We start from the raw sequence: 27,358 nt of genomic DNA, 5'->3' as shown, positions 1-27,358 counted from the left end.
GTAAAATACCTAATAGTTCCATAGTGTGACCCCATCCACTTCCAGATGTCATGCGCAAACGTTATCAGTACATTACTTGACCCGACTATCACAACTGTCTTGCGTTCCAAGAAGACAACGCGTACCTATGTGTCAACAACTCATAACTTTATAACTATGGTTTCGAAACTTTTTCCTTTTCACAAAACCCTCTGTTTTATGTGCCAGTGGTAATAGTTGTGCGTTTTTAATTAAAGCTGAACAAATATAAAATATATAATAATGAAGATTTTAATAGTGTTGAACTTGGTGTGTCTTGCTTCGCAGTTTGTTACCGGTGAAGGTATGTGTTTTTTTAAAGAAAGTTATGCGTGTTATTTTTAAGAAAATGTCATATTAATGAAAATATAATTCATAATATTTAACTAGCGGACGTCCGCAACTTCGTCCGTGTCAAAAGTTTTTCTGTTTTAGTTTAGCATAAATGTTCCTGGTGCCGTGATAGCTCAGTGGATATGACTTCTGCATTTTATTCGGAGAGTGTAGGTTCGAATCCGGTCCGGGGCATACACCTCCAACTTTTCAGTTGTTTGTATTTTAAGAAATTAAATATCACGTACTAATTTCAAACGGTGAAGGAAAACATCATGAGGAAACCTGCATTCCTGAGAATTTTATTAACTCTCTAGATGTGTGAAATTTGCCAATCCGCATTGGGCCAGCGTGGTGGACTAATAACTAATAACTTAACCCCTCTCATTCTGAGACGAGACTCGTGCTCAAAAGTGAGCCGAATATGGGTTGTTAATGGTGATGATGATATGTTGCTCAAAACATCTTCTGACTTCCTGTGAAGAAAATTAAAATGTATTAGTTTCATATATAGTCCGGACAAGCAGACATACATACAAAAATTTAAAAAAATGTTTATACGTATCGTGCACTACTATATACCAATGGCAATACCAAGGCTACTGATAGCTGATACACATAGCAGCATTTTCATAATTACCAAAAAACAAATTTTTATACGCAAAAAAACTGACTTTCAGCTCCTATTTATATAAATTCCTTATTATCTCTTAGTCCAGTCAAAATGGTAGCAGGCTACAAAAATTCGCATAAATCTAAATATTGATATGAACTTTCGGAACAAACACACTTAACGGGGCACGGACATATGGATAAAGTTCCGTTTTAAGTACGAAACCCTAAAAATGGCGATTTTGAAAAAAGGGTAAATAAGTTTTGTATGACCTACAAGTTTTAACTAATATAATATACGTATGACAAAATTTACCCTCTTGCGAAAAGTACAAAAAAAGCTTTGTTTGTGTTATTTTACGGTGCATAATTAGTTTTGCATCAGTATTGGACATTTCAATTTTCATTTCCAAGTGTTCTGATCATTCATAACTATTTTTAGCTCTATACAAATTTTTTGTAGCGTTACCCCTATATTTATTGCTAACTTGACTGGGGTTTCGTTTGCTATGAAATCGCAACAAACCTATTTACGCGTATATATAATCTAACAATCAGACAGCCTATTAATACGAGCACCTATTAATTTGTCTGGCAGCTCAAGGGTTGGTATGTAGGGGTATCATTATAATCACTTGTTATACCATTTCTCCATGATTATGACTCTCTCTGATTATGTAAGTAATTTCCGTCTTTGTAAACCTCGAAGTTTTTGTGATGACTCGATCTAATTATGTACACGCGGTAATGATGTGCCTACCTCTTGCTGAGTGCATTTCCTTTGTATACAGTTTGTGTAGGATCCACTTCCTATTTAAGACTCTATTTGTCTATTGTTCTTAGGGTTCCGCAGTCTTCATAGAATTAATTTGAGACTTTTGGTTGTAGTTGATTGGGCCCTATTTCTCAACAGAGGTGTCTCCTGGATTCGATTCTCAGTAGATCAGATTTTATAATTCATAAATTGGCTCAGGTTTATGGTGCGTTTTAGGTAGAATAAACTTGTTCCTCTGAAGTCTTACAGTGGAATTTATAGACGTTGTAGGGGCAACCCTAGGGGATAATTCACCCGCTGAGTGTCAAATTCTCAAACAAATAGGGGAAGAAGAGAAATAAATTCGGCACTAAGCGACTAGGTGATCCCCTGGTGGTGCCCAGGGTTGACACAGGATATATTTACTTATTAGTATTTTATATTTTCAAATGTGCGAGTTTACCTCATCCACCTCAAAAAACGACAGACAACTTTGTTGGTGAACTCGAGTGCGATATAAGTCCAAGAAGGTAATTGGTACGTGTTTTCCCATAAAACCCATAAAAAAAGGTTGATAGTAATTTACATTTCCACCTGAGCTCGAAGGTATCGCGAACCCATACTAATCGTGAAGTAAATATTGAGTTTCCTAGACCAAAGATTTTATAATAGAGATATGTCATTAACGTTAATATAAGTCATTATCATTAAGACCGTGGCAGACAAAAGTAGCTTAATTTTATTTAGTCGCATTGTAAACAACGAAAGTTATTTAAACAAATAATACCTAAATATTGTATACTAGCGGACGCCCGCGACCTCGTCCTCGCTATAAAAATGGAGTAACTTCTCCCGTTTTCCCAACATTTGAACACCTATTGACCGTAGCATAATGAAAAGTATACTATAACCTGCCCAGGTTGAAGAATTATGAAGAATAATATACCAAGTTTCGTTAAAATCCATCGAGTAGTTTTTGTTTCTATAAGGAATGGAATTATATTTTATGGAAATATATATTATGTACCTACAGAATTTACCTCTCTACAGATATAATATAAGTATAAATGTACATGTGTGCGCCCAGCGGAGTAGCTAATTTCGGATCACTTTTTGCGGTGATTTGTAGACACGTAACATGTCTATCGTGTAAAATGTCGTTGTCCTAGACAAGATTATAGATTAGTCACATTTTGTTTAGCTCGGTGTAGAGTTACACCGACGTGTGTTACTATTTGTATTAGGTCAATCATTATTTTGTTGGTCCATCTACAAAAAACAGCAAAGTGCTGGAATGGCGACCCCGCACTAGTAAGCGCAGTGTTGGTTGGTGGACCCCCACCAGGTTGACTGACGACATTAAGCGAGTCGCAGGGCTTCGCTGGATGCAGGTGGCTCAGTATCGTGATGTTTGGAAGTCCCTACAAAAGGCCTATGTCCTGCAGTAGACGTCCATCGGCTGATATGATGATAATAATGAATCATTATTTTGTAGTGCAACTTTATAATTACACGCGTTATCTATTGAGTCGCCGGGCGTAACTATACTATCTGAAGCCCGTGACAAATTTATTGGATGAGGCCCAGAAAAATAGTCAGGTATTTTTTTTAATTGTTAGATTACATCTGGGTTCATGGCCTTCCCTTCGAGCCGCGGTTTCGAAGCATTTTGTCAGCTCAGGCGCTCCTTAGTTACCATCATCAATATCATTCTAATGTTCATTATCAACCCATATTCGGCTCACTGCTGAGCTCGAGTCTCCTCTCAGAATGAGAGGGGTTAGGCCAATAGTCCACCACGCTGGCCCAATGCGGAATGGCGAACTACACACTCAGGGAATTAAGAAAATTCTCTAGTATGCAGGCTTCCTCACGATGTTTTCCTTCACCGTTTGAGACACGTGATATTTAATTTCTTAAAATGTACACAACTGAAAAGCATGCCTTAGAACGGATTCGAACCCACACCCTCTGGAATCAGTCCCCGGCCCCGGTCATTCAGTTATATTACGATTTAGCTTTCCGATACGATGTCGTAAAATCGAAAAGGGTGTGGATTTTCACCCTACTCCTGACACCTTACTTCCATCGTAGATTGCATCATCACTTACCACCAGATAAGATTGTAGTCAAGGGATAACTTGTAGAGAATAAAAAAAATACTTTTATTATTTATTTTGTCCTATTTGTCTGTTTCTATTGACCTACTTCGATTCTAGATATATAGATTCTAGATTCGAATATAGATTCGATTCGGAACGAAAATAAATTGCATAATTCTCTTTCGAGATTAATTTCCCTGTGTAAAGACGGTAGTTTAAAAGGTTATAAAGAAAGTTACGTTACACACTTCCTTCCATCTACACGTATAATCCGCAATTATGTGAAAACAATTATCATTTCCATGTACCTATTGGTAGCCACAGAATAGAGAATAATACAGAATGAGTCTTCAGACAAGCCGCGCGATAAAGCCGGTGAAACTCATAAAAACAAACGTCACGCGTCTCATTGACATCCGCATATAAAACTTTTTTCGTAATTTGTATTTCAAGATTTAACTCTAAATATTAATTAAAATAGATAAAAAAATTTCAGTTTTAGATAGCCCATTTATCGAGAAAAGCTATAGGCTATATATTATTCCCGTTTTTCTTCGGGAACGGGATCTACGCGGGTAAAACCGCGCGGCGTCAGCTAGTATCATAATAGATAGAAAAAATACTCCAACTTATTTCTTTAGTTTTTGTAAACAGTTTTTAAAATATTTAAAAACATGAGATCCAATTTTTCTTGAATAATATTGAAAATTACTGATTGACGCTTTACTGACTCGAGAATGTATACGCTTTTGAATTTGTATCTGGAATGTCTGCACTGCCGTGTTCCGTGCGCTCTTTCTGCCTGTTATTCTTTAATCTGTGTTGGCAGTCTCTTCATAACAGAGGCCCCATTATCGTTCTGTTGACGTCGCGAGATAATCTCATGACCTCTCCACATATGTATGTAGGTACGATGCATTGGCGGCAATTCTAACGTCGGGATAAACAACATTCGTAGTTCCCTAATGATGCATCGTTAGATATTAATATCGAATAGGTCAGGTATTTTCTTTCAATGCTTATATTAAGTACTAGCAGATGCCGCGCGGTTTCACTCGCGTGGTTACCGTTCCCGTATGAATCTTACTATTATTATAAAGCTGAAGAGTTTGTTTGTTTGATTGAACGCGCTAATTTCAGGAACTACTGGTCCGATTTGAATGATTCTTTCAGTGTTAGTTAGATAGCCCCTTTATAGAAGGCTATAGGCCGTATATATATTATCCCAGTATTCTTACGTGAACGGGAACCACGCAAGTGAAACACGCGACGCCGACGTCAGCTAATGCGGGGATAAAATAGTCTTTGACACTCACAAATAACGTGCCTTTCTAGTCTGCCTTTCTAGCCTTTCTAGTCAAAGACTTTTTAAAATCGGTTCAGTACATCCAGAGATTAGGTACCCACACACTTTACCTGACAGAGCGACACAAAAAGTTACATTTTATATTTTCTATTGCGATATTATCAGACGCCCGAAGTTCATAGCCCAATCTAAGCCTCAAGCCCAGGACCTCGTCATCCGAAGCCACATAGGCTAACTACTGGGCCAACAAGGTATCATCATCATCATATCAGCCGTTGGACGTCTACTGTACATAGGCTTTTGTGGGGACTTCAAAACATCACGATCCTAAGACGCCTGCATCCAGCGAATCCCTGCGACTCGCTGATGTCGTCAGCCAACCTGGTGAGGGGATTTACCAATGCTGCGCTTTTCTAGTACGGGGTCAACATTTAAGCACCTGGGGACCCCAAAAGCACTTCGAAATATGTGCCCCGCTCATTGCCACTAATAAGATTATACCATATTTTACAGCAAATACATTTAAAAAAAAAACGTTCCAGTCAAACGACTACATTTGAACATATGCGTTTTTTACTCGCGCAGACAATTTTTACAGTCCCAAGCGAATACGTAGTTTATTTCTTACTCTGTGGTCCCAAGCCACCTTTTATCACTGACATTTTGTCCGATAGGAATTATCCAGAAAATTTTATGAAAGCATTGTTCTAGTATGTACCTGCTTAGATGTCTTGACATCTGCAGTGTAGCTCATTACCATCACATTTTAAATGACAAACAACTGATAATCTACACTGTAAGTGTCTCTTCCCTGAATCCTCCTACGAAAACGTCCACATTCGTTATTTATGTTATGCATACTTGATAATATTGCCAAGAAGGACCTTGGTGAGATAGAACACTTTTAATCCAATAATCCAATAATAATGCACTACATACATGCAAAAAAATAGCCGGTAAATTAATCAAGCCCAAACACAAGGTAACTGCTGTAAATCGCCGAGGAGTTCCCTCGTCTGTTTTATGGCTCCATCGTCAGATCGATTTTAAACCTTCATGAAATTGTAGTGCTTAAAAGTACTAAATGGAAAAGTTTATGAACACACTAGATACCCATATAAATTTCGAAAGTTCCCCTCAATTTCTCCAGGATTCCATCATAAGTAATCAGTGTACATACATAAAAAAAAAAAAGAAAAAAAAAAAAAATACCGACCGAATTGAGAACCTCCTCCTTTTTGAAGTCGGTTAAAAACGACTCATTACGAAACTGAATTAGAATTATACTAAAGCCATATTCGAGGAATACTATTTACCAACAAACAACTTATAAATGAGGGTATAAATTGCTAGTCATTTCACACCTAATAATAATTATAATTAACTTGTTCATAAAGTAATGAAAATAAATTTGATTATTAAGCTTAAAACAATTACATATCTATCTATCTTCTATATATATAAAAATGAATTGCTGTTCGTTAGTCTCGCTAAAATTCGAGAACGGCTGAACGGATTTATATTATCTTGGTTTTCAAATGTTCGTGGAGGTATAGGGAAGGTTTAAAAGGTGAGAAAAATTAGAATAATTGCCGGGAAAAGCATAAAACAACCCTTTTCTATTTCTCATACAAACGTTTAAGAGTCAAGCGGTAGGGGTAGGGTAGGGTAGGGGTAGGGTAGGGGTAGAGGTATAGAAGGGTAGAGTAGGGATAGAGAATAAGTGCACTTATGTCAAAACGAAGCTTGACCGGGTCCGCTAGTAGTTAATAAATTTTAAATAGTATTTTATAAAACAACAATACATAATTTAAATTAAAAAAGTAATAAAATAACATGCGTTTGCTACCCTCATTTCTAATTTGTTTGCTAGTAAACAGTACTCCTTGAGTATGGCTTTAGTATAGAGAAGAAATTTTCCATTATGTACCATTATTGCTTACAGTGCTTAACATAGTTAAAAGCCTTGTGATCGCCATTGAGTGAAGGTTGTTTCTAATTCGGATCTTTTAAATTATAGGTCTGTTAGGTATAGGCGTTATATATGGCCTAGTTATAACGAAATTACGAGTATTTGTGTAAACACTCGAAAGGTATGACCAAATTAGTGTAGTAACAGCTGTGTTCTATTATCCATTGATCTAATTATACCAATACTTATTTCCATTCAAGCATATAATCTTACTAGCGCACGCCAGTGACTTCGTCCGCCCTTAGACCTCCTTAGTCCGACTCTGTCGCAAAATCCCCTCTTAGTGGACGCCTACCTCCTTGCCATCTTTGTATGTCAAACAGTTTTCGCTTTTATATGTAGGTACAGATGTACCTCACCAACCAGCTATTTGTGTTTTTAGAAGCATATAGTATATAGTATTTAAAGTTGCATTAGAGGTGTCAACATGTAGCTACGGAAATTCAATAGGTATGGGTATTCAATTGGTCCAGTTGGCATTGGCAATTTATGTGGCTTTGAAACAAGAGATACTGGGCAAGAATTGAGCTTGCGGTGCCTGTTCTAGTACGTAGTACATAGTGATTCAATCTGTACGGATAAACAAATTAACTGCTTCGTTGGTTCAGTTGGCATTGGCAATTTATGTGGCTTTGAAACAAGAGATACTGGGTAAGAATTGAGCTTGCGGTGCCTGTTCTAGTACGTAGTACATAGTAATTCAATGGATACGGATAAACAAATTAACTGATTCATGGGTTCAGTTGGCATTGGCAATTTATGTGGCTTTGAGACAATAGATACTGGGCAAGAATTGAGCTTGCGGTGCCTGTTCTAGTACGTAGTACATAGTAATTCAATGGATACGGATAAACAAATTAACTGCTTCGTTGGTCTAGTTGGCATTGGCAATTTATGTGGCTTTTTAAACCCGAGATACTGGGTTCAAGTCTTGGTCTGGCTGAGAAATACTCGGTTTAATAAAAAATTAACTAGCTGCAATTTTATTTACAGATTTAACATCAGACGAAATAGCGGATATCACAGAGATATGCTGCAAGCACGGGGAAACCTATGCGGTTGCTTCGACCACAAAGTCCTGCACCAGCATGGATGTGCCAGATGACATTGAGCCGGAAGAGACAGAAGTTTGTCTGTCTGCTGGGAAGAAGTGTTGCCAGAATCAGATGAAGTAAGTATTTATTAAACTTACTTTTCTTTTCACTAATTTGTTAATTTTTACCACATTTATTCTTTTGCCGTGGAGACCCTTGGTCTGGTCACAGTGTCAAAAAACACAACACAGAAAAGCAAACAGGCAGAAACGTGACAGAAGGACTGGCTAATTTTTTATGCAAAGGATCATCCTGGTGCGGAAATGTAGCCAGTATTCTTGCCACCATTTGTAGGGCATGATTTGTATAGTTATTAGGATAAGTCAGCTTAAGTTTCTGATTGTATTGTATATCATAGATAGATATACTTTACGATACTACTGAAATGATTAATCACATCAGCCGAAGGACATATACTGCATAGCATAGGCCTATTGTAGGGAATTACAAACACGGTCCCGACTTCACGAACCGTATGCACCCAGGTACTCCTTGTCGTCTGTCCACCTGGTTGGGGTTCAGCCTAAACTGTCCTTACTTACTGGTCGCCATCATACCTTGGGTCCCCGTGTACATAGGCTCTTCGAATTATGTGCCCATTCCCAATTCAGCTTCACGACTTACTGATCTATGTCGGTGATATTCTGCTATGGATCTGCTCATTTCTGATTCTATCACGCAGAGATACTCCAAGCTCGTTCCATCGCCAGCTGACTCTGATCCTTTTAATAAGCCCATAGTTAGTGTTCTTAAATATGTACACTATACGTACTGAATTTATGTATCTCTCTACATTCTCAATTTTAATTTCTACCTCCGTAACTATCATAATTTTTTCAACTTTCATAACTATCATAAGCTTAGGCATTTCTTGGATGCTTCACTTTCCGTATTTTAAGTAATATGTGTATATTTACGAGGCAGAAAGAAGAATGCGCTACCGGCATGACGCTGGCTCTCCTCAAACGTTGCATGTCACCAAACAGCGATATTGGAAAGGTAAGAAACGTGTCACATACTCGTAAATATATAAAGACTAGCCGACGACCGCGATTTTGTCCGCGTAGAAATTAATGTAAGCTTTCAACCCCTATTTCACATCTTTAGGGATTGAATTTTAAAAATTTTTAAATCACATTATATTTTGTATTTTTTTCATGTTTTTTAAACAGATTTTTAAAACTGTGACTCTAAAAATGAAGGATTTCTCATACAAACTTTCAAACCCTATTTCACCCCCTTCTATTTTTATTTTAGGATCAAAAAGTATCCTATGTTTTGCTCTAATGTCCCATTTACTATTATACTAAAATTCATTTTGATCGGTTCAGCCGTTTAGCTGTGAAAAGGTAACAGACAGACAGACTTAATTTCGCATTTATAATATTAGTATAGGAAGATACTAGACAATGGTTCTCTATCAAAACTAGAAAGAGAAATATAGGTCTGGTAATATTAAGAGCTTACATTAATACTTGATTTAGTAACAATTAAATAAATAGTATTGTAGCCAATAGACCTGATATAGTGCTAGTCGATCGGTCAGTGCGTCGTGCAATAATTGTTGATATTACAGTTCCACATGACGATAATCTGGTTAAAGCCGAAAAGGAAAAAGTATCAAAATACTTGGACCTTGCTCACGAGATTACCGCCATGTGGAATGTTGAGTCAACTATTATTGTTCCGATAGTTGTTTCAGTCAATGGTTTTATAGCGAAAAACTTCGACCTTAAGAACACCTTAAGAAGCTTTCGCTTAACTGTTGGATCAAGAGTCGGATACAAAAGGCAGTGATTCTTGAGACGGCGCGTATTGTGAGGAGGTTCCTCACCCTGGAGCCCTTACCACCGGTTGCTTGGGCACTCAAATGTCCCGCAGCGGGAGGGTGAATTTTTTTTTATAAATTTAAAAAAAAAGAAGTAATAAATAAATGAGAGATGAAATAAATAATAAATGATGATTTATAATGTTGATTGATTTCAGTCGTGTTGTGACGAATGCACGTTTGGACGGATGGCCGGCGAGTCGCAAGGCACAGGTGGCTGTGGCAGCTTGTCGGAAGACTACTTTAGTCCCAGCGCTGCGCTGAGGCAGAGGGCATATTACCAGTGCTGCATGGTATGATATATCAGTTTTAGGACATATAAATAACCTTACTCACAGACAAAATTTTACTCCAAGTTTATCCCCTCGAGATATCATCACAATCATCTCCTTTCCCTTATCTCAATTCGTCGTCATCAACCCATATTCGGCTCACTGCTGAGCTCGAGTCTCCTCTCAGAAAGAGAGGGGTAAGGCCAATAGTCCACCACGCTGGCCCAATGCGGATTGGAAGGCTTAACACACGCAGAGAATTAAGATAATTCTCTGGTATGCAGGTTTCCTCACGGTGTTTTCCTTCACCGATATAAGGTTAAGATATCTCAATTAAGGTTGTCAAAATATGCCATCTTTTCCATTCGTCGCTATTACTCGTCAACTCATCACTCACTCCCTTTACACACATGTCCTCTTTCACACACTCCAACCATCTGTTTTTGGCCTTCCTCTCCTCTTATATCCTTCCACTTGCATATTCAACATTTTCCTATTATTATGACTTTCATCCCTACGCAATACATGTACATACCATGCTAACTTTCTACTCCTCATTTTTTCAGTCACTGGCACTAGTTTCAGACTTCCTCTTTTTATCAATTCTTGTCAGACCACACATCCATCTCGACATACGCATTTCGTTCACGTGCGTTCTTCTAAAAAACGTAAAATGTTTTATAACCGATGAGGTTATAAAACATTTCAAGTGTACCTTTAATATCCTTCGAATTCATCACCAGACTCCTAATAACAGTCACAACCCATCCAGGTGGAAAGTTCTCATAAATACAAATCGGTCAAGCCCAATCACAAGGTAACTGCTGTAAATCGTTGAGGAGTTCCCTCATCTGTGTTTCAGCTTCATCAGATTCACTCCAGATCTTCATCAAATTTGTAACAATGAATACTTTAAAATACCTAATAAGAAAGTTATTGAATGCGCGCTAGTTACCCCTACAATTTAAAAAACGTTCTAAATTCTATTTTTCAGGATGCTGTAGAAATAGAAACCACAACAAAACAGAAACCAGAAACAACGACTACAGAGAAGCCGAAAGAGAAATGTAAGGCGAATTCTTGTGACCATATTTGTACCGAGGAATATGGCAGGGTTAGATGCGAGTGTCGGAATGGCTTTAGACTGCAGGCAGATAAAAAATCTTGTAAAGGTATCTTTTATAATGAGTATATACTGGGTTTGGAATATTGACTGACAAAATATGGTAAGGCACTAACAATTGGGCTATTATAATAAGATTCGAATTATAACTGTTTACTGGATGAAAAGTATTTTAAATCAATTTAAATTGAGAAAGCATACAATAAGGAAATTAAGCTAACTTATCATAATAAAGATTTAAATCATGCCCACGTGGAATGATGGCAAGAGTACTGTCTGCATTTCCGCGCTGGACAGCCAAGATGATCACAACGACAACGACCTGCAAAAAAAAAAAATACAGCTTCAAATTACTTTGCCGCTTTGGTACACCGGCAAACTTTTTGAGCAAGAAGAGTGATAAAAAATTGTTTTTTCTTCAAAAAACTTCTTAATTGGCTACCGTACTAACTTATGGAAGAAGCATAATAGCATAGGCTGACGATCTTTAAACTTTCGTAGAAGAAATGTGTCTAGCACAGGCACACATTCTATTGGGATTCTTAGTAAATCTTACAGAACTTCAACTACCTGTATTGGCAATCAAAGAATTATTACTTACATACGATTAACAGACTTATCGTTACCATAAAAGAAACATTTATTTTCTTCACAACTAACCCTTGAATATATTAGATATCATACAAACATGAAACATATGGATATTATTGTATGTTACTTTGACTAAACTGTGCATTTTTTATTTATTGTTAAGACCATAGTTAAGACAGAAGGTTAAATTATATGTAATCGTTAAATTAATGAAATAAATCTTTTTTTAGATATAAATGAATGTGCAGAATCCTTAGACGATCTATGCACAGCGACGGACACTGTATGTCACAACACGGAGGGATCGTTCAAATGTGTTCCACTCAAAAAGAGGGACGTCAGCCTCAGCTGCCCACCTGGATTTAAGCGGAACGTGATTAATCAAGTCTGTGATGGTATGAAAGCTCACTTATTATAAAATAGCTTTTTTGGAAAGAAGTTCCTTATCGCGCATTGCGAAAAGGGGCTAGAAGGATAAAATTAAGACCAAAAGTTGTAACGACACTTTTTGCTATAGCTGTAAGCCGTGCGGCGTGCGCGTGTTTCCTTCTGTCTCTCTCTCTCTCTCTCCCCCCCTCTCTTTCTCATTAAAAGCCAGCCAGTTATTTTCGTTTCGTCTTTCTATTTCGCATTGGTGTCGCGACGACTTTTTGTACATAAAAAATAATAAAAAATAATAACAACTCAAGTTTTTTTTTCATAGAACCATCTTACCGCTGGTCTATGGAACCTGTGTCTTCATTTAAAAAGTATCAGCTAAAATTTCTAATTTAATACTGGAAGATCTTCGTAGGACAAACTAAAAACACGTCAAACAAAGCAAATTATAACGTACTTAATGATGAATTCCATATCGTATTTTTTGTAGATCACCTGATTTTGGTGATCTACAAAAAATGCGAAAGAGTTAAGTTACTCATGATAGAAAGACACCAATACTTATCTAAGAAAGTTAGATGAAGTTATAATTAATAATTACTAAGAATCATACAGATTTTTGGAAGCCTTGACAATAAATATAAAGCTAAGGAAAAAATATTGAGATTTATCAATAAACCCTTTTACTTTCCAGATATTAATGAATGCCGTTCACCCAGGCCTCCATGTCCGAAGTATCTTTGCGAGAATACTATAGGTGGCTACAAATGCGGTGGCAAGCCAGGCAAGCCGTATACTGAAGATGATGGTGCATCCACCACGGAACCCAGTGACCCTGTCCCGACTGTCAAAAATGAAATTTGTCCTCCGGGCTTCCGAGCTGGATCTGACGACGAATGTCTTGGTAACCTTAACTTTTCACAATTCAGATAGTTTTTTAATTCAAGACTTCTCGTATGTCGTAAAGCAAATAACATATTGAATATATGCCGCAGGATATGATAAAAACACGGATTTGATCTATTCCCTAAGAAGTTAGATTAAATCACGGAGAATGTTAAAATAACAACACGATTTTATCTTTTCCCTAAACAAATCTAGTGAATTGAATAAATCCCTGAATCGGTTCAGTGAAATAACCTAAATACTGACCTAAGTGCCCGGCCTGCGGCATGTATGTACATGCTGAATGCTGTTATTACTATATTATATTGATACTATTGATGAGCTTTTGGGAAAATTCCGTATAATGCCGTTTTGGAGCAATGTATGAGTTGCAGATTTCAAAACTAAGCTTAATTCAGCTTACGAGTATCAATTACCATGGGTATTTGATAACTAAGCGTTTAGGAATAAATGCACATAAATTACCCTTTTGTTGAGTGTAATCTATAAGTTGCAGGTATTTACATCATTACTTGAACAGACAATTTCTTGTAAATTGGGCCATTATATGTTCGATGACATCTTCAATTATCGCTAAACCTCGCCTACAGACATCGACGAGTGCGAAGAACGGTTGGACGACTGCCAGCGACTGTCACAGCACTGCATCAACACGCATGGCAATTATTTCTGTCAGGATCACGTCTCTAAGCGATGCTCGCCCGGCTTCAAGGTCAATGTAGCTACCGGGATTTGCGAAGGTAATCTTTTTAAAATGCATATTAGACTAGCTACCCATAGTGCCTATTGGAAAGAGAAGATGAAGTTTAAGTTCATAAACGCTTGCTTAGAAGATGCTTGTTCAGTTTTGCCTTGAAGATAGAAGGTATTCAAATGTTATAGGTGGCAGGAATATAACGAATAATTAATGGCTAGGTGCTGGGTGAAACCCTTCGCCGCATTTAACTGACTGCAAAAAAGGGTTTCTGCAAAGCTAATGTGTGCGATGCTAGTCTTATGATATAGCGGTGAAGGAAGAAAGAGATCGAACCGTTTTTGATATAATGTTGTAGAATATCTTGTATGTTATACCTATCATCAGGCAACCTTTCGGCATTACTCCAAGCAAGTCTAGCGCTTGGCATGGAGCGGAGAGATGGATGGAAGATTGGTTTGTTTTTCGTCGTAGATAAGTTAAATACAGTTTTTATAGTATATCATTACGAAAGACCATTTATTTATTGCTTGATTTTAGGCTACAAAGCCTCGAATCATGCAAAGCTGATGGAAATAGTATACCTAATAAAGTTCACGGTATTACCTATTAATCCAGAGTTTTATTCCGAAAATTTCAATTCTTTTTGTGGGTTTTTAGATATTGATGAGTGTGAGGAGAGTTCAGAAGTTTGCAAGCGGAACGAAGTGTGCATAAATCTTCCAGGAGCTTACAACTGCAAGTCCAAGATTAGCACTTTACCTAAGTAACGTATATTTTAAATTGATCTACCTGTATCATCTAGCTGTGAGCTGTGATAGCCCAGTGGATATGACCTCTGCCTCCGATTCCGGAGGGTGTGGGTTCGAATCCGGTCCGGGGCATGCACCTCCAACTTTTCAGTTGTGTGCATTTTAAGAAATTAAATATCACGTGTCTCAATCGGTGAAGGAAAACATCGTGAGGAAACCTGCATACTAGAGAATTATCTTAATTCTCTGCGTGTGTGAAGTCTGCCAATCCGCATTGAGCCAGCGTGGTGGACTATTGGCCTAACCTCTCTCATTCTGAGAGGAGACTCGAGCTCAGCAGTGAGCCGAATGTGGGTTGATGACGACGACCTGTATCATCCGCTCTGATCAATTCTGGCAAATAAATCAAAATAAGATTGAAGATAATTTTGCAAATATCACAAAGTAATGATCCTGTACAAGTATCAACGAAAAGTAAATTGGAGAAATCAAAATTGGTAAAACAAGTAATTTTTAGACAAAATTGTTAAAGTAAAGTTTAGAAAGGTATTTTTTTTAATTCCATTATATTGAAAAAATATCAATGAAATTCTAGAGACTACAGTTGACTGTATCATGTATACTCAATGTTTCTTTATTGCAGATTAGCCACAAAGAAGTGTCAAGAAGGCACCCGTGTTAGACCAGGGGGCACTATTTGTGAAGGTGACTATTTGAAACCAATGATGTAAAGGTGCACTTCCGTTCTTGGCGACCGCGACCGCGCGACCCACTGCTTTATATGGAGCACTAAACAAAAGTGGTCGCGCGTGGCGTTCTCGGGCCTTGTTTAGTGCTCCATATAAATTCATACTAAGCAGTGGGTCGCGCCGTCGCGCGTCGCGTTCGCCAAGAACGGAAGGCTACCTTTAGAAGAAAAAAGAGGTAGACAGGTTACATTAACCACATTCGATGTTTACAACTGGCACGCAAAAAATATTTAAGCGGCGTTGTTAACGGCGCGATGACAGTGCAGCGACTGAGCTCAGGTTTGCTAATTAGCATAGTTTTAACGTGCCACTTGCGTTCCGCGTATCTAACGCTTTTTTCTTCTAACATCATTGCTTGAATCCGATGAAAAGTTGTCAGGAATTGTAAACATTTTATTAAATATGAGGATATAATTTCAGATATCGACGAGTGTCGTGAAGGCAGTCACTTGTGCGATCGTTTCCAGAACTGCATAAACACTTTTGGAGGGCACGAGTGTCGATGCAAAAACGGTTTTGAATTAGATTCCACATCCGCTTCTTGTGTTGGTTAGTATACTTTTGTATGCATTTACTAAAAAGCTGTTAATTTAAAACACTTCAATCTATACTAATATTATAAATGAGAAAGTAAGCATGTCTGTCTGTCTGTCTGTCTGTTATCTTTTCACGGCTAAACGACTGAACCGAAATGATTTTTGGTATAATAGTAATTGAGACATTGGAGCAAAACATAGGGTGCTTTTTAATATAATGTGATTCAAGAGTTTTTAAAATTCAACCCCTAAAATCGCCATACAACGTGACAATACCGTACAATACTGCCAGTCCTCTGGGCACTTTACCAATGAACATCGATTCGGATGAATTCTACGACGAAGTCTATAGATTTAATTTTATATTTCCTTTTATGTGTAAATTGAAAAAAACAAAAAAAAATTCTGTTTTTGAAAAATAAATATAATAAACCCCTAAAGTGGTGAAATAGGGGTTGAAAGGTTACATTGAATTTCCACGCGTACGAAATCGCGGGCGTCCGCTAGTTATAAATATTTGTACTACCTGTACCTATACTAATAATTACAATAAAACTTCTTTTACCAATAGCAAATATAATATATAAATAAATATATTTTATCCGCGTATTCCCACGGGAACGCCAACTACACGGGTGAAACTGCGAAACATCTGATATAAACGAATATAGTTATCATCCAGCATTTTTCTTTTCCAGATGTTGATGAATGTGCTATGAAGCTGGATAACTGTGCAGCTGGACTACAATGTCTCAACGTGTTGGGCTCATTCACTTGCACGAGAACTATATCCAGTAGCACCACATCCACTACCACTGAATCAGCTTACGAATATGTATACTATGACTCTGGGTATGGTAGTTTGATTACTTCATCCTATTTTATTTAATTCTCATCAGTTTTTTGGTTTCAACTTTGGGGAAACAATGCTGCTGATGAACAAATAATAATCTCTATAGTCATCATTATCATCATATCAGCCGATGGAGGTCTACTGCAGGACATAAGCTTTTTGTAGAGGCTTCCAAACATCACGATACTGAGCCACCTGCATCCAACGAATACCTGCGACTCGCTTGATGTCGTCAGTCCACCTGGTGGGGGGGGTCACTTTTTCAGCACCTTGGGACTCCAACGTCCATCGGCGCTTCGAACAATGTGACCCGCCCATTGCCACTTCAGCTTCGCAACTCATTAAGCTATGTCTATAGAGTATTTTGTCATATTTATTTCTCGGTGCCATATGGTAATTATAACAAAGGTTAAACGTGCGGTAATACTTTGGACCCTAGTTTCTCTCTTGTAGGAGAAAGAGATTTTCATGGACCCAGAGAAATTTAGAGGTCATTGCGATGGCACAAAAGGCCAGTAGGCAGTTTAATATATGTCTAGAAAATAATACTTCCAAAAAAATGTTACTGTATGATTTTACTATATTAGACGAAAATTTGATTTATATTAAATTTGATGTTATGAAAAATTTCAACATTTGAATCATATCTTTGTAAAGTAGGTACCTATATAAGAAAGATAATCTTTTATAGTTTTCGGTTTTCGTTTATTAAATTACCATTTAGAAATTAAGTACATATGAGTTTAATATAATGAAAGTTAGCTAAAAACTGCATTTAATAATTGTAATTCTAATTTCAACAGTGAGGATGAGAACACAGTAGTCCCAGTGCCATCAACTACACCAACAACCTCTACATCAACAACGTCAACTACAACGACTACTACACCGAAACCAACCACCAGTACAACAACTCGTAGACCTAGATATCCCACCCCCCGATATCCTTACTTCAGGCCAACATATCGACCAAGAACAACGACAACTACAACTCCAGCACCACCTAGACCAACATATCCAGAATATACAAGAAGACCTGTACCAGGTACTTTCACAGAAGTAACAAATACTACAGAATCAAATATTACGCCATATCGACCAAGAACAACTTCAACTCCAGCACCATCTAGACCATATCCAGAATATCCAAGAAGGCCAGTAGCGGGTACTTTAGCGGAAGTGACAACAACTACACTATCAAGTATTCCGGATAGAGGAAACGGATTTGACAATGATATTGATTTTGATCCGAACGAGCTCCACTGCTTGAATGGATATGAAAGAAATGAACGCGGGGAGTGTGTTGGTAAGATATCATATGCTTTTTCAACTTACCTATTGCAGCTAAATTTGACTTAACTTTTAAATAACTTGTTTCTAGCATTATTGTGCATTATATGTATGAATTTAATATGGTAAAGTTTCAAGCAATTAGTATCAAATTTGGGCTATGTTTAAAGCATTTTGAAAAACACCATTTTATGAGGTTATACGCACGGAAAAGAAGTGCACCTTGCAACCTTGCCTCGAAAATACCTCATACGCACTGTCTGAAAGTCCACAAATATCACGTGTCTCAAACGGTGAATGAAAAACATCGTGAGGAAACCTGCATGCCTGAAAATTTTGTGGTGGACTATAGCCTAATCCTTCTCATTCTGCGAGGAGACTTGTGCTCAGCAGTGAGCCGAATATAGATTGTTAATGATGTTGATGATGTATGTATAAGCAGGATGGAGACAGAACTTGCAACATTTTAATTAAAAAATAACAAACTTATTTTCACAAAATCTTGACCAATATGGTGAACACAATTTTTGTTTACGTGTTTTTTAGATGTGAACGAGTGCAATGAAAACAGACATATTTGTGGATCATTGGAAGTGTGTAAAAACAGGGCTGGAGGCTATGAATGTGATTGTATGCCGGGTTTCACGAGAGATTCGTCCGGTTGGTGCGTGGTAGTCACTACTTCTACCACTCCAAGGCCTACGACTACGTCTACAACTCCGAGACCTACAACTTCCAGGCCTACAACTCCTAGAACTACAACGCCTAGACCAACACCCAAAGCTACAACTCCTACAACTCCTCGAGTTACGTCTACAGAAGTTACAACTGCGGGTAAGTTTGATTTGCTTTAAATGTTTCGTACTTTATCTCATTTCACAAACTATAAAAGTTTTAAATGAATGAAATATTCTTAATTGTACAGCAAAAATAAAATGATAATTATATTAAAACGAACAAGAAATTAACTTAAAAACTAACCTACAGAATGATGAAGATGATGATTTTTTTTAAATAGTGGGTGTTACCATTGATAACATATTATGAATCAGAGACTTGGTTGCTAACTGTTATTGGCCTAATTTAAGAAGACTGTATCAGTCTGTGCGTGCGATTGAGCGATCTAAGATTAAAGTACGAGTACGTACCTATCTCTACACGATCGAACAAGGAATAAGGAGAATCGCAGATCAAATGTTGCTGACATAGTTCCAAGATTCGCAAAGCAAAAGTGGCTATGGGCATACCTACTACCTACGTTGCGGTAAAAAGGTGCTGGAATGGCAACCCAGCACCGGACAGCGTGGTGTTTGTCGACATCCACTAGTTGAATCAAGCGGGTTACAGAATGCCGTTAGCTGATAGCTTCAGACCAATGATAATGTTGTCAGGCAAATCCTATAATCCAGACTAAGAATGTGCTATTTATACTAATATTAGATGTAAGTTTGTGGTGTTATAGGGGCTAATCTCTGGATCTTTTGAACCAATTTTGAAAAACTTCAAAGTATTTTCAATATTTTAAAAGGCCATGTTATTTGTGACTGTCATTTATCTTATCCCCGTATTCTTTCGGGAAAGGGAACTACGCTGATTAAACTGCGGGGGCATCGGCTAGTTTAGATAAAATTTTCAAATCTACCTCTAATTACAGCATCCACTACACCAGGATGGTGGCATCATCCAGATCGTGGCCACTATAGTCCACCATCTAACTGTGAACTTGGGTATATTTACAGCCAAAGCCGCAGAAAATGTATTGGTGAGTTAATTTCATTTTCATTTTGTAGTTGTAGATGAATCTATTGTTATCAAATGGTCATAGAGCTAGGAACAAAGTTATTCCTTCCCGGTCCTATGCACCCTGTGAAAGCCAGTTGCATTTAATAATTTCTTCTTGAATGAACATTTATCAGATCAAAATCAAAAATAATCAAAATTCATTATTTCAAGCTCAGTTTACAAGCACTTTTGAGACGTCAGTTAACTATTTGTAAAGATTCTACCACCGATTCGAAACGTAGGTTCTGCTGAGAAGAAGGCAAGAAACTCAACGGTTGCTTTTTTAAAAAAAAATCACACATTATTGTAATTTACAATGAAGACAACATTACAAATTCTTATAGTTTTACTTCTTGTGTGAAGGTGGAAGCTGATCCAATGGCCTCCAAGCACCTTTATCATTAAGGAACTCATCAATGGTGTAGTAACCTCGACGATGCTGATGATGCAGTCTAAGATGGAAGCTGACTTACTTGGAAGAAGAATAAATATATTCTACCCATATTTCTGTCTGTTTCTACGCGGCATAGTACCGGAGTGCTAAATTACTTGGCGATACGTCTTTGCCGGTAGGGTGGTAACTGCAACTGGTCGATGCAGACTCATCCTAAGCCAATTTAGAAATACTAAAATTTTCCTCCTCTCTCTTGAGACGCACAGCACTACCAAATGCACCAGAAAAATAGTAAAATTTCCTTATAATTAACCTGTTGCAGATATTGACGAGTGTGCCACGATGAGAGCCAACTGCGCGCCAACCGAAGACTGTGTCAACACGATAGGAGGATATCGCTGCGTGTGCGGCCAGCGGTGTCGCGACGCGGTCACACCAACTCACCGTAAGAACAGATAGAATATCTTATGCTTCAGCCACATAATACTCCTCACGTTGTGTGTTGTTACCTTGTCTGTCCATAAACTGGTCTATTCTCGCAACAAACACCCCGTATTCAGTGGCGGACACTCCATAAACGCAAAAACGCACTGCCTACCCTGAAGACTCATTACGAATCCGGGGTAGAGAAGGCATTTTCCATTCTGAAGAATTTTTACCCGTACTAGTTCTTAAAACTCTCGCTCGCTGACAAATTTGGGAAATATGAAATGCGGCAGTACAAGTAACATGGCCAGACGATGTCTCTGCCTATTTCTCTCGCTACTTCCCACACCATTCCTGCAACCGAGTTAGCCATGGATTAATCGTGTGACTGAGAAAAACACCGAGCAGAGCCCAGGACTGGTATAGGATAAAGGAGTTCCTATAACATGCGTCAACACTTATCTGCTTGTGTTTTTGACCCTGATCAAGCAAATATGCTCAAAGAGCAGATTAGCAATGAAATTTGGTAGATAGATGCTACTTTAGAGCAGAATATAGGTTACTTTTATACCCGGAAAATACAGAATCTTGCGGGATTAATAAAAACAGCGTTTCACGCAAACACGCGCGGAGTTGAATCCGAAGTAAACGTCCACTTGATAAGAGAACGTGTATAAAACTATAACTATATCTGTTTATCTTCACCAGCATACTACGAGCCCACACCACCGTCCGTGAGTCCAGACTCCACAGTAATCACGGTGGGCGCGCAGTATGGGCAGGCTGGACCCCGGTACTTGAGACCCACGTATACCCGACTACAGGACTCTGGGGCCATCGTCACCACCTGCCCTTGGGGATACAAGCTTACTCCCGAGAGAATTTGCTTAGGTAAGAAAACCAAGGTCGTACTTACTAGCGGATTAAACGGTCCTCGAGTCTTGGGCTTCCAAGATTCAAGGCTATTCTAGCCAAGCCAGGCCAGGCCAACTATTTCAAGTAGTAAAGAACTCAGTATGTCACAACTCACTGCCCTAGCCCCCGTATCATGATTCAAACGCAGGACTTCGTGAGCCACATAATCTAAATACTGAATCCATTGATATTCAGAGGTATTGTCAAAGAATTCCACTTACAAAGGAATAATAACCGCAGTGCCAAAATAATCTCTGGATTATTTCACTGCGCCTCATTGCGTCGACTAGTGACGAGGGCTGGCAGTTATTTGCGCCTGGCTGTTCAGCGCGGAAATTCATCCTTGTCACTATTCCACTTTGTCATGATTTGTATAGTTATTATGATAAGTTACCTCTGGCCCTAGAAGGCCTTACGCCCTCTGAGGCAAGACTCAGAGGTTTGAATCCGGTTCGGGGCATGCACCTCCAAATTTTCAGTTACGAGTATGTGCATTTTAAGAAATTAAACGGTGAAGGTCAGGCGAAAACATTGTGAGAAAAACCTGAGAATATTCCCCATTCTCTACGTATGTGAAGTCTGCCAATCCGTAGGGTCCGTGGAGGGAGAGGAAATTCGTGCTTAATAGTGAGCCGAGAATGGGTTGTTAATGATGTTTTTTATTGTATCTAAATATCGGTTTATCTATCAGATATCGACGAATGTGAACGCAACGTTTCCGAGTGTGGCGCGCAGCAGCGTTGTGAGAACTTCTACGGCGGCTTTTCGTGCCAGTGCCCGGCCGGCCACAGGAACATCGGCAAGAACTGCGAAGATATCGACGAGTGTAGCTATGGAAATGTAAGAATACCATACCTACCCAGAATCTTAACTTTTGAAAGGTTTTTGGAAAGTCTGCGGCTGTAAGCATGCTTGACTATACTTCAGTTCCTGGAAGCTTATTGAACTTCTATGCATGAATGGAAAATACATTATAACGATGTCACTCTAAAGGCTTCTTATCTTCCCGCTGCTTACTAAGTAGCTGATTTTACTCCGTTTTTTGAAAAACAAGTTTTCATCAGCTCTATGTTTCAGGATCTTCGGTCAGGATATGAAGGTATCCTGACTATTTTTACGATGGTGTATCCGTGTACCTATGTTTAATACTTTTAAATGGCTATATACTGATCGATTCTAAAAACGAATCAGTTCTTACCCTCAGAATACCGCGTTGATTGGTACAAAACTCGACGACAACGACGAAAACAAATGAACCGATATGTTCATCTGTTTTTAATATCGTTGTAGTTGTGCTTACTAATTTATTTTACAGACGTGTTCATACAACGCGCGGTGCGTGAACACAGTCGGATCGTTCAAATGCGAGTGCTCGGAGGGTTTCCGCAACGCGCCTTCCAACGACAAGGTGTGCGTCGACGTGGACGAATGTGCGGAGACGCCGACTCTGTGTGAGCAGAAGTGCGCCAATGCCTGGGGAGGGTATCGCTGCTACTGCGACAAAGGATACAGACTCCGCAACGATAGCAGGTGAGTCTGTCTATGTCACGTAGATAATAAGATGCTTTACGAATCACCAACAAGAACAATAACTCTCGGTAATTTATGCGTGTTCCCGGGACGTCTTCTTGACTCCCTACTAGTTATTTTCTCTTTTCGCTCTTTGTCCCTTGATACTCACTCTCCCTCTTCCGGGGCTGGACGATACACGTTTTCATTCACACTGAGATCCGCTTGCCCGCCGCGATTCTAAATAATGTCTGGCTCAGTTTGGGGCCCCTTTCACAAGGTTATATACATCTATCTACTAATTTTACAATTAACGCTGTTCCAGAACATGTGTTGACATAGATGAATGCGAGGAGTTCAGCCGCACTCGGTCCCGCGGTCGGCTGTGCGGCGGCCGCTGCGTCAACGTGGCCGGCTCCTACCGCTGCTCGTGCCCCGCTGGGTACCGGCTCGCTGACGATAAGCGGACTTGTATAGGTAAGTGTGAGGAGCTCAGCCGCACTCGGTCCCGCGGTCGGCTGTGCGGCGGCCGCTGCGTCAACGTGGCCGGCTCCTACCGCTGCTCGTGCCCCGCTGGGTACCGGCTCGCTGACGATAAGCGGACTTGTATAGGTAAGTGTGAGGAGCTCAGCCGCACTCGGTCCCGCGGTCGGCTGTGCGGCGGCCGCTGCGTCAACGTGGCAGGCTCCTACCGCTGCTCGTGCCCCGCTGGGTACCGGCTCGCCGACGATAAGCGGACTTGTATAGGTAAGTGTGAGGAGCTCAGCCGCACTCGGTCCCGCGGTCGGCTGTGCGGCGGCCGCTGCGTCAACGTGGCCGGCTCCTACCGCTGCTCGTGTCCCGCTGGGTACCGGCTCGCCGACGACGTTTCTTTGGGTTGGCGAACTTTCGGTCGCGTGTCTTGATGCTTCGGGGGCATTTGGAAAATCATTACGAGCGTGGTCAACCGAATGCGCAGAACGTTCTTTGTTGTTGCAAGAAAACTGCATATTTGAGCATACAATCAAATGTACCATACAGTAAAGTACCTACCACAAGAGAGTATAGACTATCACAGGGCCTTAGATCATAAATTTAAGAAGAACGCGAAGGAAAGGTCATGAAATATCGAAAAACGCATGACACACAAAGATGTTTTGCAGGGAGTTTATAGTTAGTAGGCGAAGAACTGATTTTGCGACATGGCCGGATTAAGGAGATCTAAAGGCGGACGAAATTGCGACCGCTAGTATGATATAATTATTAAAATTTTGACAATCTGTGCAGATATCGACGAGTGTGAAAACGGCGAAGCGAAGTGCGGCCAAGAGGAGGGCCAGGTGTGTCAGAACACGCAGGGAGGGTACCACTGCCACCGCATCGACTGCCCACGAGGATACAGACTTGAGGGAAAACAGTAAGTTGGTGACTTGGGTATTTTTAAACCGCACAAAATACTAGAAATCGCTATAATTTACTCTGTTACCACCCAACCTACCGAAAACGTACCGCCAAGCGATTTAGTGTTCCGGTTCGATGTCGTGTAGAAACCGAAAGGATTGTGGATTTTCATTCTACTTCTTACAAGTAAGCCCGCTTCCATCTTGGATTGCATCATCAATTCATCAAGTGAGACTAGTCAAAAAATGTTGTCACTTTGTATGACCAGTCTCTTAAACTCGTATGCTCTGAAAAATGTTGCATTATTTGTAGAGTATTTCCACTTCCTTTGATTCGTCCGTAAATTATTATCTACCTACTGTTATAAAAAGGTTTGTCTTTGCCAAGTGATTAACCCGCATCGATCGCAATGCATGTAATGCTAGGAAGTTCGTGTATGTCTAAAGCTAACTGATAACTGTAGAAGACTAATTGGTGAACTATTGCACAAGAAAAATATCATGCAGAGCACACCCGCTAGAAACACGTTCTACAAAGCGAAAAAAGGGGTTTAAGTCACATAAATGAAAAAACAAAATATTTTCCTAATTTAAGAAAGGAAGATCATTTAAGTAATCCACACATCGACATCACATTGTTAAATTACGGTTTAACTGTCCACTCAAATAGTTCAGCAGTTAAATAATGCGAAGCGATATGTGGCATAACCTAGAAAAAGATCCCAAGTCAGCATTTTTCCACATCATCGTACCAGCTACTTCCAATAAATTGAGCACACTCCAATTAATTTCCTCTCATAAATGACAGTTGCTTAGGCTTTTAGTGGCCCATTAAAGAGACGCTGACAAAGATTATGATGTTTCCAGCAAGTGCACGCGCATCCAGCGCTCGTGTCCAGTGTCGGACTGGTCGTGCCTGCACCAGCCCAGCGCCTACAGTTACAACTTCATCACCTTTGTGTCTCATATCTTCTTGCCTGCAGGCAGTGTGAGTATTTCTATTTAAAGTAATAATATTTTTACTTTTTTATGGAAAGCTTGAAAGGATCTGTGTGGTACAACCCATCACATGGTCTGGTAAATTCGCGATTATACCTACAGGATGAATCGTAGGTCAAATCCGGTGTCTACTTGCTTTTGGCGTTTTTAGACCGCGTTTTTGATGTATTATTACTTGCTCCTTTCCCTTTCTGGGGCTGTTACCTCTCAACACGACGCCATTATCGCCATTTTAACACCTTGGGATATCAACATCCTATTAGGTCCAATCTAGGCCACTGGCACTTTTAGCTTTGCGACTCATTTTACTTTAATTCTTCTTTGGTTCTAATAATTTTTGGTTCGATTAAGACATGAGATAATCTGTAGATCGTTCCAATCCGTTTTTCAATTGATCATTCTGAGCCTCATTATCAATTACAGGTAGACCTTTTCTCAATGCAAGGTCCGGCGTGGCGCGACTCAGTGGTGCACTTCGAGATGAAGATGCTGAGCGTGCAGGCCTCGCCCGGCGTCACGCCCGCAGACATCAGCTGCTTTGGGTAACTATTTACTAAAGTGTTTTTCAGCTAGTTGGAAAGTTGGTGGTTTCAACACAACAACAAACAGTTGTGAGGTGGATATTACACTGATCTGCTCCTATTGATCGTAGCGTGATGAAAAGTATACTATAACCTGCCCAGGAGTATGAAGAATAATTATACCAAGTTTTGGTAAAATCCGTCGAGTAGTTTTTGTTTCTATAACGAACATACAGACAGACAGACACAATTTTTACTGATTGCATTTTTGGCATCAGTATCGATATCTGATAGTTATTTTGGAAATATATTTCATGTAGGTACAGAATTGACCTCTCTACAGATTTATTATAAGTATAAATTAATAGCGGGTTGCAGGGAGCCGCTGGATGCTGGCGGCTCGAGTCCGTTTTGTTTGGAAGTCCATGCAAGAGCCCTATGTCCAGCAGTGGGCGTCCATCGGCTGACAATGATGATGATGATGATGATGATGATGATGATGATGATGATGATAAATTAATATGATTTGTTTTCAGAATGCGACCAACGGCGCACATCTGTGTAGTATCCCTGCAGTGCTCGCTCGATGGTCCTCAAGTGGCGGAGCTCGAGCTCACCATGTCGCTGTACCAGCGCTCGCTGTTCGCTGGCAGTGCTGTCGCCCGCCTCGTCGTCATCGTCTCCGAATATGACTTCTAAACCATCTTCAATACTAGAAATTGACTATTATGTAAATTTCCAATTATCTTCAAATCTAAACCTTGACGTTTCTGTAATTTTTTACTGAACTCAAATTTACGTATTTAAACGATTTGCTTCTTTCTGTAGGTATGCAATTATGTAATGATTGATTTAATTTTGCAGGACATTTGATATTAACAGCAAAATATGTACTTAAAGAAATATTCGGACTTATCCAAAAACAAAATTTATTCTGTTCTGATATGCTGTACTGAAAATTTACAAAACTACACATCACTGTTTAATGACAATTTCGTCATGTTTAAAGAAATTTTGGTGTAGATGTATCTACTTCAAGTAGATTTTATGTATGTAGTTCTAACAAAGAAAATAATGTACAAAGTACTTCCTAAGAAATAGATTTAGGCGTGCCTTTACTTCACCTTAAGTTTAACTTTCGAAAACAATTGTTACGTTAACTATTGTTTAAGAATTTCATGACTTAACAATGTTAATAATATTTATTGTGATGTTGAAATAAATTTTTACTCATATTTACTGGTTTTGTCATTAACATGAATGAGGATTA

General features: G+C 39.1%; 1 protein-coding gene across 1 annotated transcript; it reads left to right on the top strand.

The window, feature by feature from the left end:
* On the top strand, nt 1-27,323 carry LOC112044043 (fibrillin-2). The gene is made up of 24 exons (XM_052889191.1): nt 1-322; nt 8,091-8,268; nt 9,112-9,190; nt 10,178-10,312; nt 11,286-11,463; nt 12,236-12,400; nt 13,078-13,287; nt 13,880-14,029; nt 14,644-14,749; nt 15,379-15,440; nt 15,905-16,033; nt 16,719-16,872; nt 17,677-18,179; nt 18,710-18,997; nt 19,818-19,925; nt 20,662-20,784; nt 21,474-21,656; nt 22,372-22,520; nt 22,996-23,210; nt 23,515-23,801; nt 24,456-24,585; nt 25,436-25,556; nt 25,991-26,109; nt 26,625-27,323. The coding sequence occupies exons 1-24, from the start codon at nt 262-264 to the stop codon at nt 26,785-26,787; spliced, it is 3,996 nt and encodes a 1,331-aa protein (XP_052745151.1). The 5' UTR covers nt 1-261; the 3' UTR covers nt 26,788-27,323.
* The last annotated feature ends 35 nt before the right edge of the window (nt 27,324-27,358 follow it).

Source organism: Bicyclus anynana, chromosome 25 (genome assembly GCF_947172395.1).
Source record: "Bicyclus anynana chromosome 25, ilBicAnyn1.1, whole genome shotgun sequence".
In the NCBI taxonomy this organism is placed as follows: Eukaryota; Metazoa; Arthropoda; class Insecta; order Lepidoptera; family Nymphalidae; genus Bicyclus; species Bicyclus anynana.
Note: the sequence above shows the minus strand (reverse complement) of the source record. Positions and strands in the feature narration are given on the sequence as shown.

Excerpts from the sequence above, each read along its gene's own strand:
- LOC112044043 (XM_052889191.1), top strand. The coding sequence starts at position 262 with ATGAAGATTTTAATAGTGTTGAACTTGGTGTGTCTTGCTTCGCAGTTT. Across the intron at positions 15,441-15,904 it reads AGGGGGCACTATTTGTGAAG|ATATCGACGAGTGTCGTGAA; the intron begins GTGACTATTTGA and ends ATATAATTTCAG. Across the intron at positions 18,998-19,817 it reads TACAGAAGTTACAACTGCGG|CATCCACTACACCAGGATGG; the intron begins GTAAGTTTGATT and ends CTCTAATTACAG.